At 54.1% G+C, this 14,245-nt stretch overlaps 4 protein-coding genes across 4 annotated transcripts; 3 read left to right on the forward strand and 1 right to left on the reverse strand.

Annotated features, from left to right (window-relative positions):
* Window positions 1-1,644: 1,644 nt before the first annotated feature.
* On the forward strand, window positions 1,645-3,396 carry BDZ99DRAFT_388686 (MFS general substrate transporter; the record flags this gene model as incomplete). Its single annotated transcript, XM_033715589.1, has 6 exons — window positions 1,645-1,844; window positions 1,899-1,914; window positions 1,968-2,112; window positions 2,165-2,245; window positions 2,295-2,336; window positions 2,390-3,396. The coding sequence occupies 6 exons, from the start codon at window positions 1,645-1,647 to the stop codon at window positions 3,394-3,396; spliced, it is 1,491 nt and encodes a 496-aa protein (XP_033576660.1).
* Window positions 3,397-3,998: 602 nt separating this feature from the next.
* On the forward strand, window positions 3,999-5,345 carry BDZ99DRAFT_532271 (uncharacterized protein; the record flags this gene model as incomplete). Its single annotated transcript, XM_033726476.1, has 2 exons — window positions 3,999-4,241; window positions 4,371-5,345. 2 exons carry the CDS (start codon window positions 3,999-4,001, stop codon window positions 4,917-4,919), a joined length of 792 nt encoding a protein of 263 aa, XP_033576661.1. The 3' UTR covers window positions 4,920-5,345.
* Window positions 5,346-7,907: 2,562 nt separating this feature from the next.
* BDZ99DRAFT_571467 (uncharacterized protein) lies at window positions 7,908-9,301 on the forward strand (the record flags this gene model as incomplete). The annotated part of the gene is made up of 2 exons (XM_033728094.1): window positions 7,908-8,875; window positions 8,930-9,301. The coding sequence occupies exons 1-2, from the start codon at window positions 7,970-7,972 to the stop codon at window positions 9,299-9,301; spliced, it is 1,278 nt and encodes a 425-aa protein (XP_033576662.1). The 5' UTR covers window positions 7,908-7,969.
* Window positions 9,302-10,880: 1,579 nt separating this feature from the next.
* On the reverse strand, window positions 10,881-12,677 carry BDZ99DRAFT_388847 (uncharacterized protein; the record flags this gene model as incomplete). The annotated part of the gene is made up of 2 exons (XM_033715601.1): window positions 10,881-11,905; window positions 11,957-12,677. The coding sequence occupies 2 exons, from the start codon at window positions 12,675-12,677 to the stop codon at window positions 10,881-10,883; spliced, it is 1,746 nt and encodes a 581-aa protein (XP_033576663.1).
* Window positions 12,678-14,245: the final 1,568 nt, after the last annotated feature.

Genomic DNA, 14,245 nt, shown 5'->3' on the forward strand with positions numbered 1-14,245 from the left:
AGTACGACATTCCATGGACAAGCCTGAGCGCCATTATGAGATGAAGACTATCTGTACGCCGACGTTACCTTGTATAACGAATCTCCTTTGTTGGAGGGTCATTTGGTTTTGAAAGCATGGCGATTGAGTTTGCATTTACGGCACGGCAGGATACCCTCACATCGTATGGTGTTGGAATAGTGCTTTTTACAGCTTCGGGAAGCTGATCATTGTTCTAGAGAGCCTGTGCTCTGAGTTAACAAGATTGTATTAAATATCATAAACATCATGATTACTGTGCCTTGCCATATATCCTAGTGCACTTTCCTGCCACTGCTTGTGGTGCTTCAACGCATTTTCAAAAATATAAACGAGATAGAAGCTCTTGACTTTGGGCTATGTGGAAACTTGTTGAAGCACTTCAAGCAGTGGCAGACAGGTACACACGACTGCACGAGAGAATGCTTGCTTAGCCTCGCGAGCTTACTATAGTTGTCCAAAATGACGAACTTTTCTCTTGCTCGTAATGCTGAAAATATCATAAAGCTCCTCACGCAGCGGTAAACGAGTGTACTGATTTCTATGACGAAGCATTGTAGCGTTTTCCAAAATGAGAGCAATTCAATGGCCAAGCCAAGCGAACCTAGTTACAGCGTCAAGGCGCATCCGGTGAACTAGCGCAGATTTGAAGCCACAGGTGGAATAAGTAGGGTTAGAGCGGAGGAAGCCATTTTCTGGATATATTCTTACCCTTGTACCGAAGCTGGGCTAAACCTGCTAAAAGCTCGCTACCATGAAGCGTTATTTTCTAGATTATCCCTCTTTTGCGGCTGACTTTCGTGGCTTGATATCCGCGCTAATTCATCGGACGCGCCTTAACGCTGTACTTGCAGAACGCCCGTAACGCCACAGGAATGCTTGTCTGTAGGTAGTGCTTACATGCTATTCTACCATGCGCTCACCTACGAGCCAGACCCTCCCTCATATTATAATAAAGTCCTACCACAACATGCAATAGCGGCTTGCGATATCTTCTTCTTTTGGCCCACCTCTAATACTTAGGGAGGTAAGCTGCAGATCATCATTTGATCCCAAGGGCCACGGGATGAGCCGCCCATGGATACTCTCTGGCTCGCCACCAGAGCTGCCTACCGTGGTACGCCTTCTTAGAGAAGTTACTGCCCAAGACCCCACTGTCGCCCGCCCGGTGTCCCGCAAGTCCGAGGCAGCCGAAGGAGGTAGGCCTCATTACTCTGATTGGGCGGTGCCGCATTCCCCTTCACGAAGAGATCTGCGGCGTGCGGAGAGCAACAGCCCAAGGCGCGCTAGGCAGCGGAGCCTTACCCATTGCTGCCAGCTGTGCTACCATAGTAGACCAATTGACCAGTAGGAGAAGCGGGGCGAGGGAGGGATCTAACAGTGCACCCCCGGCCGACTTCGGTCCGGGTTTCTTTAAAGACGGCACGGTGCCTTGGAGCTGGGTCGTGACGCGAACCTACTGCTTTTTGAACACTGTGCTTTTCAGCCTTGCTGCCGGTTGGTGAACACTTCGTCTGTATTATCAATTGTAACAAGTGTACGAAATGTTTTTCCGGAGTAGTGAGAGTAGGTCCTCCTTTTTATATTACTTCTTGCGAGACTTATATCGCGGAGCGCTAAAATTACATGACAGAAGCAGAAAAGGTGCACGGCGCCGACTCGCCACCGCAGTATCCTTACGGCACCGATGAGACTGGCATCGAGTACGACGATGACCTCGGTGCTGTTTGCCCACCGCATACAACCGAGAGGCGGCTGGTCAACAAGATTGACTGGCATGTTCTTCCGTTCTTGTGCATCATGTATCTTTTGGCCTTTCTCGACAGGTGAGTCATTTTCCATTTGAGCTTTTTGGAGTAGCATATTGACACAAGAGACAGAGTGAATATATCGAATGTAGGCGCGTCTTGACCGTTTGAGTCTGCCCGTTGCTCACCAACTTCCCATAGGCAAACGTATTTGGTCTCTCTGAAGACTTGGGAATTGTCGAAGATAACAAATACAACAACGCCCTTGTCATCTTCTTTGTGCCCTACATTCTCTTCGAGATTCCGTCCAACATGCTTCTCAAGAAATTGAAGCCGCATATCTGGTGTAAGTCGAGCTTCGTGCCGTGGCCCCTCTGAGTCGTATTTAAGAATCATAGTATCGGCATGCATGTTTCTATTCGGTCTCACCACTGTATGTCAAGGCCTGGTCCAGAATTACTCCGGCCTGCTTGCAACTCGTGAGTAATGCGGAACCGCTTCTGATAGCCGCTCCTAATACGTAAACAGGATTCTTCCTGGGATTGTTCGAGACGGGCATGTTTCCAGGATGTAAGATGGCCTCCCATTTTAACTATCAGAGCAAGCAAATAACCGGGTTTAAGGTTTCTATCTGATCGGCATGTGGTATCGCCGGCACGAAGCCCAGCGTCGATACAGCTTCTTCTTCAGCAGCACAACTCTCGCAGGAGCATTCGGCGGACTTCTTGCTAGCGCCATTGGAAAGATGGATGGTATGCGAGGATATGGGGGCTGGAGATGGATCTTCATCCTTGAAGGCACCCTAACCTGCGTCGTTTCACTTTCTTTCTTCTTTTTAATTCCCAGTTTTCCCGAGGAAGCAAAATGGCTCCAATCCTCCGAGCGCGAATACATCGCCGCCCGTCTCCGTCTCGACCAAGGTCGCTCAGCTGTAGAACGCAAAATCACGTTCCAAGACGTCAAGAACGTCTTCAAAGACCCCAAGATCGTCGTTGGCGGCTTCATGTACTTGGGCCTCATCGTCCCCGCGTATGGCTACGCGTACTTCTCACCCGCCATCATCAACTCCTATGGCTACTCGCCCATTCAGACACAGCTGCATAGTGTACCTCCTTGGGCAGCAGCTTTCGCTTTCGCCATGATCATCGCGTATGCCAGCGATAAATCACGGCATCGATTCCTCTTCGCCATCTTCCCTATCTGCGTCTGCATCGCCGGCTTCGCGATCCTCCTCGCCGTGCACGACAACACGCATGTACAGTATGCAGCGCTCTTCCTCGTTGCCATGGGCGCGTACGCAGCGATGCCAGTCATCGTGTGCTTCTTCAACATGAATCTAGGCGGCCATCATCGGCGCGCTGTGGGCACCGCGTGGCAAGTTGGATTTGGAAACATCGGCGGTATCATTGCTGTTTATGCCTTCTTGAAGAAGGATGCGCCAAAGTATATTCCTGGGTATAGCATCAGTATCGCTTTTGTGTGTTTGAGCATGCTAGCCACAACACTGTACTTCCTCATGTGCTTGAGGCAGAATCGGAACAGGGATAAGGCTGGACGAGATCTTAGTCTTTCGGAGTCAGAGAAGACGGAGATGGGCGATATGAGTCCGGATTATCGATATATGTTGTAGGGAGGGCTACGAAGGAGCGGCGGGTACTTTTAAGAATGACAGGGTTGGAAATTGGTATATAGCAAACTACCATCAAGCATTGAATCCAGAGCTTACTTTGTAACTCCTGATTATGGCTTTAGGAACATGTAACGAATACGAGCTACTTAGATTCCCTAACTCGATGCCAGATCTGGCAAGTACTAGCGCCGATCTCTTCCGCGGGCGTGGCGGGCGTGGCGGGGTCTCACAGCTACCACAAAGCTTATCCACCGAGCTCAACCTCTACTCGGCCCCTCACCGGTTCTTCGAAATTCGCTTCGCGAATGCCCGTATCCGAAAAAGAGGGCCGGAATGCAGCACCTACACAGCTACACCACAGGGTTGATTTGACCACAACGCAACCCCAATACTGAAGCTTTTTCCTGTAGCTAAGCTTAGTTGTCTATCTTGGAGCTTCGTGTCAAACACTGGTAAAGGCCTATTGGAAAATTAGTTGAAGTGTGGGTCTGATTGTGTTGCGTTGCAGGTGCTTTTATTCCGGCCCCGAATTTCGGCTACGTAGAGTCAACTCCATCGCCAGTCTCTTTTCTCCCCTCGCCCTCCACAACCACCCTTCCATAATGGCATCCTCGCATCCAAACACCAATAATTCTCCACTAACAAAAACAACCTCGAACCGCCTCCCCGCCCCATCCCTCTTCGTTGGACCCCCCTCGCGCAATGCGTCGAATACTTCTCTTCTCCCAACAACCACCAACACAACGACCCCCCGCATCCCACTAATCCGCCAACGCTCCCTCCTCGACCCAAAACGACCCACACCCACCTCCAACCCGCACGATCCCACCGCCTCTTCCGCCAATGTCAACGCCAATGGCCCGGGGCCTTTCCAGCCTCCCTCCTCCATCCAAGACCCCACCGTCCCACCGACCCCGACAACCGGCGCCACCGCGCCCAGCAACCCCAACAATGCGGGCTTCTCGCGCCGCCAGCACGCGCAGGCGGCCGCCGCGGAAGCGCAGTCCGCCGAGCGCACCGACGCCATCTGGGCCGAGATGCAGAACACGCTCGAGGAAGTGGAGCTGAGCGCGGAAGGGCCGCACGGGGCCGACGGCGGCGTCTTCGGCGTGCGGCACGAGCGGGCGCTGGCCGGGCTCCGCGAAGCGCAGATCGCACTGGCGGAGGCGTGGGGCCGCAGCGAGGGGGAGGTGGAGGTGGAGGGGGAGAGCACGAAGGAGGAGGACGGGCGGCAGGCGGGCGAGGAGCAGGTGCTGGCGGATGTGAAGGGGCGGATGGCGCCGGCGGAGAGGGTTGGGGAGAGCGGGAAGAGCGCGCTGGAGGAGGAGACGATGAGGGATGTGGAGGCGAGTCGGCGGCGGCGGGAGGCGAATGAGCGGTATTTTCGGAGGGTGAATGCCGGGGTGTTGGAAGTGGTGGAGAAGTTGGAGGTTGTGGCAAGGATGATGAAGGGGGTAGAATTGGAGAGTAAGGAGATTTGGAGGGATACGGAGAGTGTGGAGACGGGGAGTACGGTTTCGTGAAGGCTGGATATCTTCTCATTACGGGAGCAGGAAACAGCATCATTATTTGGGTTCACAGGCTTTCTCGAAGGCGTCTAGGTGTCTGACCCAGGAGATAGCATTCGGAGTTGTCAGGAGATCAAGATACCCCTAGAGTGCTTCAATGCTCTAATGTACAATTCATTCTACGACACCAATTTTCGCAAGCTCCAGAAAAGCCTTCATCCCATAATGATTTCAGCCGTTGTCTATCGCTGCGTTGCGAACAGGCCCCTGATTCATTCTCTACTCCCTACGAGCAATCCCCATGCACAGCAGCTCGCTGAACTTCTCACCGCTACGTCAAATCACACAAAGCCCTACTAATGCACGTGACAATCGGTCTCCGACTAAGTATAAAAGATTCGTATTCTACCACCAATTTCAAGAACCAAAGGTGGGAGTAGAGTTTACAGCACAATCTGTTGAATTATGAAAATCACCTACAGCAATCAATGCTAGTAGCAAACAGGGCGCTTCCATGTACATAATGTCGCGTTCTATCAATGTTCAGATGCTACGGCCTGCAAACCAACACAATCAGCCAACAACCCCATATATGGGACTCTCAAACTAGCCGTCGAACGGGAGCATGGAGAGACGTGGCCGGCGGTCCAGCTTCAACACAACGAATATTCTCTCATTATGGAGAAGTTCAAAAACTGTATCTGCCTTCTCGTGGTGAAGGTTGTGCTCGTGGGAGCAAAAAGTCTGGGTGATTCGTTACATGGACTGGCGGCGGAGTGAGACTACTACCATCAGTGATGATGCTAAGCGTCACGAGTAGCCGATATACCTTCGTCGACAGGCAGTAAAGATGGGTATCATAGAAACACAGTGGTAATGGGCTCCGTCAAAGTGTAAGGACGATTCGGATAGCCAACATGGGTAGATGGAGATCAACACCGAACCTCAGGCTTCTTGCTCGACGATTCACGGCTGTGGCAGCCGGATTCTCAGGCCAAACCGGATTCTGATTCCCTTCAAGCGCAGGGAAATTCAAACGAGGGTCACTTTGCGGGTGAGCAGAGCTGACCGCTGCGCAGCGTCAACGCCCAGTACGGCGATCCCTCGAAGACTCTGCTTTTGTGCGTCCATAGCTTGATTATTTCCTCATTGTGCGGGTAACCCCAGACCGGTTTTCTGCTGTCTACTTTGTGGCCTGGATAGTAGCGTGTGTGTTGGCTTTTATCGTGACTTGTGCGCTGGTCCCGATGGTGGGTGGCGTGTAGAATGGCGGGGCATAGGCTGTGGCTTCAATAGCGAGGAGAAGGCTTGCTTCGATAGCTTGTATGCTGTCGATTCTATGGTCGGGCATCGGAGGTACAGGTAGGATGGATACGGCGAAGGCATAGCGGGCGAGCCAGGCGGCGTTGCTTGAGGAGGATCAGGCGGAGGTAGGGTTCGCTGAGGACATGGCACCTCCGGCATCTGAAGCCAAAGAGCGTGTACGGTGGGCTTTTGGAAATCTGCATAAGGAGCGTTGAATCAAGCTGCTCTGAGGTTTGGCTCCGGGCCTGTCCGGTGGGGTGAGGGAATGGGCTACATCGCCCGCGGAAGCTCAGGTGCAGCGACATAACGAAGACGCCGGTGAACGAAGCATGGCCGGAGCAAGGAATTCACCTTGAGATGAAATGAATGGGCCCTCAGGCTCGTCGCTCCCAGTCGCGGGAGTTTCTAGTGAGGCGGAGGCGTTGAGACGGTAGCAACACCAGTCCTCATCGGAGGCTATCGTGAGTTGCTAAGATTGCTCGTCAGCGGAATTCACAAACGATGAAGGGCTTCATGAGGTACTCTAGCTATGCCCCGCCGACAGACGTTGACCCAGGCCATCGCACAAAGCAGTCATGGGTGTCAAAATTGCGTCCACTCTGCCCGCCAGCCCACGATCGCAGCCAGCACCAACACCACGACTCCAAGTCGATTGCAGGAGTTGCAGAGATGCAGTTTCTTCTTCGAAGTCCCAGACCAGCTGAGAAGTTCAATGAAAAAAGTTCGCGTCGGCCCGAGGCAGTGCAATACGAGCGACACTGTGCTCCTGGACATAGGCAAGCCCAGCGGCCCAGGAGCGGTTTCCAAAGACTGGATTAATCTTGAGAGATCCCGTAGGATCGTTTCAGAGATTAAACTGAAAAGAACAGATACTACACTTGATCTAAGCCAAAAGGCACTAGAAGAAAAACGTTAGCAAAAGCGTCTAAATTTTGGGGTGATTTGAAAACATACAAGAGAGCTGATTTCCAAGTGTGGGCGAGGACGGGGTCTTGTAGTAGAAAATCCAGCAGAGTCTTGGCGCTTACTCATCAACGCTAGCACTTTTAATCGACTCCTCTGGGACATTTTAATCGACTCTCGCACGCCTGGGCCGTCAGGCCTCACCGCTAGGTTCTGCCTAGGCCACCAGGCCACGCTCCTCGGACAAAACTTGGCAGTTTGCGCCTGGAGTTCTATTCTGGAACTTCACAGGCCGGTGTCAGTTGCCTAGCACCATTTGAGGTCCCTTCGCACGTTAGTGAGGACTGGAAAACAATAAGTTTGACAAGCCTGATAGCTCTCCGGGCCACCTCAGGTTAGACTGCCAATTTGTGCTCTACAAAGCCTCACCACACTTCCTTCAAATACCTTTCCAGCAACTCTTCCTGTACGCAATCGATAGGAGCTATACATGACATGACAACTTACACTTCTCTTCTAGTGCCTTTCGGCTTAGGTCAAGTGTAGCGTTAGTGCTCTCCTCTCCTCGTTCAAAACGACATTCTTGACGAGGCAAAATCCACAATTGCTTCTTCTTCTCACACTTGTTTGACGCTGTTGGGGTCCTTCCACAGAATTCAGAATATTCAGCATATCTCACAGTCACCGACCTGTGGAATCAATCAACACACCAAGATATCAGGATGAAGCCGCTACTGGACCTTCCGCCCGAGCTCCTCGATTGGATAGTTTCCTCGCTCGACCCGCTCCAGGACAGACGAGCCCTCTACAACCTCTGCCTTACCTCCTAAACCCTCCGTCTAATAGCCTAGCCTGTAATGTTCTCCGTCTTCGCCTACGTCGGCGAGCGGCCGGAGAAACGTCACAAGGGTGAGACAATAGGCTCTGCGCCCGAGTTGCCACTGTTTCAATTCGCGCGCACTCTTATTCTTCGTCCAGACCTGGCGCTCAAAGTCAAGACTTTGGACACCAGCACCTTCTACTACGACGAGATCGATTACAGTGACGAAGTAACCGACGAGGATCTCGACATCTTGACCCAAGCTGTCGTTCAGCTTGGAATGCCCGACGCGGAAACCTGGCAAGAATCTCCAATGAATTTCGAACGAACTGCCGGCATCGCACTCCTGAATTGTCTCCTCCCTAACGTGCAAGCCTTCCACTTTACCATCACCGAAGAGTCGCTTTCGTATCTGGAGTCATGGGCCAGCTTTGCAAGCAATCAGAGAGCTCCTCGTCCTGCCCCTTTTTCTTCCCTGAAGAGCCTCCATATCACTGGATTTTTCGACGTTTTCGACAATCTCAACGGATTCCACCTGAACCAGATCGGCCCAATCCTCTCCTTACCTACACTAGAGATCTTTGCAGTAGAAAACTGCTTTTGGGACTTTGACTTTGACAGCGGTACTGTCGATACCTTTCAATGCCCAGCCGGATCACTGAAAATCTCTACTATAGCTTTGACGACGGGCGTCGTCAGCACAGCATGTATGAAGACATTGGTCGCGGGGTGTCGGTCGCTGGAAAAGTTCGAAGAAACTCGAAGCATGCAGGACCTCGAATATTTCGGATATGACGTAACATCGTGCGGCGTGAATGGCATATGCTCTGCGCTTCATTCCCATGCCGCCTCGCTCCGGGAGGTCCGACTGAGCATATGCGAAACTGGGGAATATATTCTGGATCTGGAGTCATGCCAGCGCCTAAAGACACTGGGCCTCTGGGTAATTAGAGATGTAGCTGTAAGCGACCAGCGATTACCCTCATCACTCGAATAGCTATGGCTCAGGGGAAATTGCCGTCAAGTGGAAGTCATGATAATAAAACTTGACATTCGATCGCAGAAGAGGATGACTCCTTCATTCGCCTCAATCGTAGTCGACACCGCGGAATTTCGTAGTCCAATCTCGGATTACTCTTCCGATTCGGCTCCCCCCACTGAAGAAGAAACACTGAAGCTATACTACACGTGGAAGGAAGACTGGTTGAACGGAACGGATATAGAGCTCGTCTTCCTCAACAACTCACTTTTTCCGGATTTTGACAACTCGTACGTTCCGTCACCTGAAGGCCTCAAGGTACTTCAAAAGATACAGGACGAAGGTGTGACCGTAACACCAACCCCGAACGAGGGCATGAACGCATCCTAGACACTCGCCGACCCGTGCAACAAAACCGCCACACTTGACACGCCTCGAGGCAGCAGCCACGAAGTATTCGCAAGTCCTAGTCACGGCCCTGCATACCCCCTCCGCCAAACCCCCCCTCTACTTCTCTCGTCTCACCCGCCACCCAAACTCTACACAGTAAATCTTGCATCACAGACCCATTCATTAATCGCTCTTACTCAGCCACACCCCTCCCCATATCTACATACGTAGCTGTCTTTCAGCTCAGCCCGCCCACACACTGCAGCCCCCCCTTCAGCTCGCCTACTCCTTCCCCCTCGGAGCGGTTCACGAGAGCTGCCCTAGTAAGCTTGGCTGGTGGCCTTATCTGACAAGGGAATTTGGGGGCGAGATGTAGGGGGGGTGGTGAGCTGGCCGTTTTGGGGGCTATTTGGGGTCTATTTCTAGAAGCATGCGAAACAAGCGCGGTGCGTGGCGGGGTGGGAGGAGGAGGAGGGGATTGGTAGGGCATTGTATGCGGGTGAGGTGGCGATGAAGAGGGGGAGTCTTGCTGGTGTGGTGTGGAGCTGGGGTCTGGGTGGGGTGTCTTGAACGACGACGGAAGAGGAGCAGGGTCATTGGGGTTGCTGGTGGCTGGAGGCGCGTGCACGGGTGAGGTGGCGGCGAGATTGTGGATTCGGGTTAACTCTTGATGTAGGAGGCATCATGCGGTTTGACTACTTCACGTCGTTCGACACATTCTAGGCAATCTATACGAAAATAGAAGTTGACTACCGTTCGATAACTTGATCATTCGGTGACCTCGTAAGAGCGCATCTACATGATACTAGTAGATGATATCGTCTGAGGTCGCGTGGCGAGCTCACAGGGTGTCCAAAACGGTTCGGTTTCACCTTGTTCAGGTTCATGAAAATGGGTCGAGGGACTTTAGACGGTGGCACCCAAGTGTACGCTGACTCGTGTATTAGTAAGGCAGATACTGAAGTCGAATGAGAAACTAAAATAGCTCGTCTATTCATCTAATGAATCTCGTTTATTCCTAAGCCCCGTGCCCAGAAATTAAACAAGAAAACGCCTGGGTAGTATCCTTATCACACACACACACACACACCAAGACAAATCTCTCCATAGCCGTAACTGGGGATTCTTAAGAAGTCCCGTCATCAACCGTAAGCCTGGCCTGCGCAAGGCATCTAACCCCAGTGCTAGAAAAAACGCAGTGTTGGAGAAAAGTGGTATCCAGGCAAAGTGAAAATCAAAAACAAATGAGTGCCAGAAGCAAGAAACGAAAGTCATGAAAATTCATACAAGCCTAAAACGTAAAATGCGCCTTAAACAAGCGCAATGCTCGAAGGTGAAGAGATATAAAAAAATTGGAGTTAATAGAAGGTTCCGCAACGCGAAGAAAAAGTCAATGATGACAGTCGATTCGATCAAAGTGTCCAACGACTCCTCCGGCCAGTGTGACCATAAACCACAATGGAGGGAGAACCGCGAGTATGTCGGATTTATTGTCGTCCCCAACACGGGCTAGCGTCTTATAAGACGTCTGTATTGGAGCGTATGGGAACGAGTGGTGGTGCATGTGGACAGGCATGCGCTACCTGTTACCTTCATAGTCACTTGCCCATCCACCTGCTGTGTACACGCCCGATGGATTGGGTTGCCCGTAGCTCTCGTCTTCCTCTTCGTAGTACTCGCCGCCGCTGCTGGCGTCGAAGCTGCTCCGGCCGCTGATCTCGCCTTCGATGTCGTCAGGGCCGCCTGCTGGGAGCTGGTCCCATTGGATTCCGGCGAGTGCCGGGTACTGTGCAAGCAAAGCTGCCGGTAGGCCGTATTGCTGAGGAGCAGGTAGACCAGATTGGTCCATTCCACCAGATGCTGAGGGGTAGCCCTGGTAGCCCTGTTGTTGCGGAGGCACCATGCCGTAACCCGAAGGTTGCATGTTGTTCCCAAACGCGTTGCCGTTGTCCATCGCTTGCTGGCTCTGCGGGTCCCAGGATCCGCCCTTTTCTTGCGCCTCTTCTTCTAGTAGAGGCCGTATGCAGACGCGACCAGCCTCAGAGCGGAAATGACGTCCAAGGGCGTCGGCACGAGCAAACCGCCTTCCGCAGCCCCAGCTTCCATTATCCTTTAGCACACCACGACACACAAACTTCTTCTCTCCCGAATGAAGCCCTTCGTGACGTTTTCGATCGTGCTGGCGAGCAAATGCTTTACCACAGACGCTGCAGACGAAAGGACGCTCATCGGTGTGGGTGCGGAGGTGGGATCGAAGATTGTACGCACGAGTAAATCGTTTCGGGCACAAGTTGCACTGGAAGGTTGCTGGATGTTTTTGGGTGCGCTTCGCATTGGATCCGGGGCCTTCAGCGGGTCCTCCCGCTGAGGTCGGCCTCGAAGGATCCGCCAAGTCCAAGATGTAATCCCGGTGAGGAATGCTAGATGTTGAGGATCGGCGAGAGGACTTTGTAGACGGTGAAGGAGAGCGCGATGATGACACCTTGGCGGCAGCAGGAGAAAGCGATCGGCTGGGATCTGAGTGCCCGCTCGCTGGTGTGGAGGCGCGAGTGCTTGCGCCACTGAAAGGGTCCGACTTGGCACGCATACGATTGCGGCTTCGTGCTAAACACAGCTGTTAGATATGGTTGATACAGAAAGCTCGAGTCTACTTACATCGATCCGGCGGGCTGAGCGCATCGGCCTGCGTTTCCGGTCTCGCAGGTTCGAAGCTCGCTTGCCGCGAAGGAGGCGCAAAGTCAATATTGATCTCCGGGGGAGACATGGTATCAGCTTGGCCAAAATCTCCGCCCTGGTTTATTGTAGGGAATGGCTCGTGGCCTTGTCCCTGGTACATTTCCAGTCCTTGCTGTCCACCGTACTGGTTGTTCATGGCCTGGAGACCATAGCCGTTGCTTGAGGTAAAGGGAGGTAGCGATTGTTGCTGCGGCATGAGACGAGGCGAGATGTGTGGGCTGTGGCCGGGGCTGATATGCGACTGGTTTTCGGAGAGAGTGAACTGTCCAAACTGCATCACCTCTTGGAACATGGCGGGGTCTTGCTGGGCGGCCAGCAGCGGTGATGGGTTGTCGTTCGGCTCGAAGTCGCTGTTGCCAAGGTACGGCGAGGGCTGTGCGGAGGACGAGACATCAGAGTATGTATCCGACGGTGCCCTCCGGTGGCCGTGGAAGCCCATGCCACCCCACTCCGGGCCCTGAGGTTGTCCGTATGCTGCGCTAGGGTCTAGTGACGCATGCCGGGAGTGGTTCGGCGAGGGGAATGCGCCTTGGTTCATGTTCGGGGAGGCATGCGGGCTGCCGTTCGGGCGGTTCATGTTGGGCTGGAGGAGATGGGGAGGAGTCGGAGAGTGCGCCTGCGTGGTCGCCATCTGGTTCATGAGGTTGGAGGGGTCTACCGAGTGGTCCTGCGGCTTCGCGTCGAGCAGATGCGGATCCAAGGTCCCGAGAAAGGAGGGATCGATCGACTGCTCTTGATTGATGTTGTTGCCTTGGTAGAACTGGCTGAACTCGTCGTTGTTGCCACCTTGGTTGTTGATATCAAGGAGCTCAGGCGCAAAAAGGCTGCCTTGCGGCCCGAATTGCGGACTGGGCGAGTGCTGGTGGGAGAGGCTGCCCTGAGCCTGAAGGAAAGACTGGTCGGCGGCGCTGTGCTGGGGGAACTGCTGGCTCTGGCTGGCGGCCAGGTACTGCGATGAACTGTCGAAGTTCTGGCCGGAGAGGTTGTTGTTGTTGTAGGGGTTGTTGGCGTATGGGTCAGGCGAGAGCGATTGATCGAGGCCCAATCCAGATACGGTAGTGTGGTAAGGCGCGTGAGGGGACGGGGAGGGCGAGTGTCTTATATTCTGATGCTGGCCTTGCGAGGGCGACCTGCCCCGCTGGTGGGGATCCATCGTGCTCGAGTCGTGTTGCTTTTCTTGGAGACAGGACGGGCCGCTTTGACCATGGATCGCCGCTTAGAGGCGACGCGGAGGCACTGGGCTGGGCAGACGTGAGCGCTGGGCGGGGTCGGGGTGCGGTGAGTGGTGAGCGGACAGTCGAGCCGGGCTGTGAGGCTCGTGAGGTCACGATAGAGGAGGATCAGGACGGTGGTGGAGGGGCTGTGCTTGCGCCGTCGGCAAGAGGGTTGAGGTAGGGCCGTGCTGGGGCGCTGGCTGGGCGTGTGCCGCAAATAGACTGCGATGCGCGCGGGGAGGTCGGCACCAACTCCTGCGCTCCAAATCGTGAGAGCTGTTTCAGCGCGTCCGCATGAAACAGAGGGCCGCTGCGGGCTGCGGCGGTGCGCGGCGAGCTCGAGCAGGCGTCAGGACCGCGCAGGAGAAGGCAGATCTGGCGGCGTGCTGGTGGCCGAAACGTCGTCTGTCGGAGCAGGAGCGCGACTATCACGGCCGCACAAGAGGTCGCGGGCGGCGTGGATGCGGTGGGAGACGTTGTCGAGGCGTCGGTGTGCTGCGGATGGGAAGGTGGTGGATGACAATGAGCACAAACTCGTGCGGATGCTCTAGAGACAGGTACAGGCAGGTCTAAGCCTCGCGCGAGGTACAGAGACCTTTAAGCAGTTCACGCAGCTGTACGGTCGCCGGAAGATTAAGGTATGCGCAAGGCCTTAGCGACCGCCCTCGACTGGGCGTTTAGGCAGGGCATGGGCGGCGAGTGTGATGCTCCAGCAGTGCGGCCAAGCACGTAAAGCCGTCAGCGCCAGCACCACGGCATCACGGCGCTGCAAATCAGAGCCGCGCGCCGGCCGACTGTCTCGAAGAATCTATTTTCACCGCATCAACAGCTCTCCGTGTCGAATCACGACGAGCGGTGGTGCGAATTGAGCAATCCGTCGTCGTCGGACGACGCCAAACGCCTGCGCCTGCGCCAGAGAGCACTGCCACACCTCAAGGCTGACCCGGGAGACCCTACACTCCACGAGGCAGACTTCCCAGGGCCCGTCTCCACG

The sequence above is a fragment of the Mytilinidion resinicola genome, assembly GCF_010093595.1.
Source record: "Mytilinidion resinicola strain CBS 304.34 unplaced genomic scaffold BDZ99scaffold_10, whole genome shotgun sequence".
Taxonomy (NCBI): Eukaryota; Fungi; Ascomycota; class Dothideomycetes; order Mytilinidiales; family Mytilinidiaceae; genus Mytilinidion; species Mytilinidion resinicola.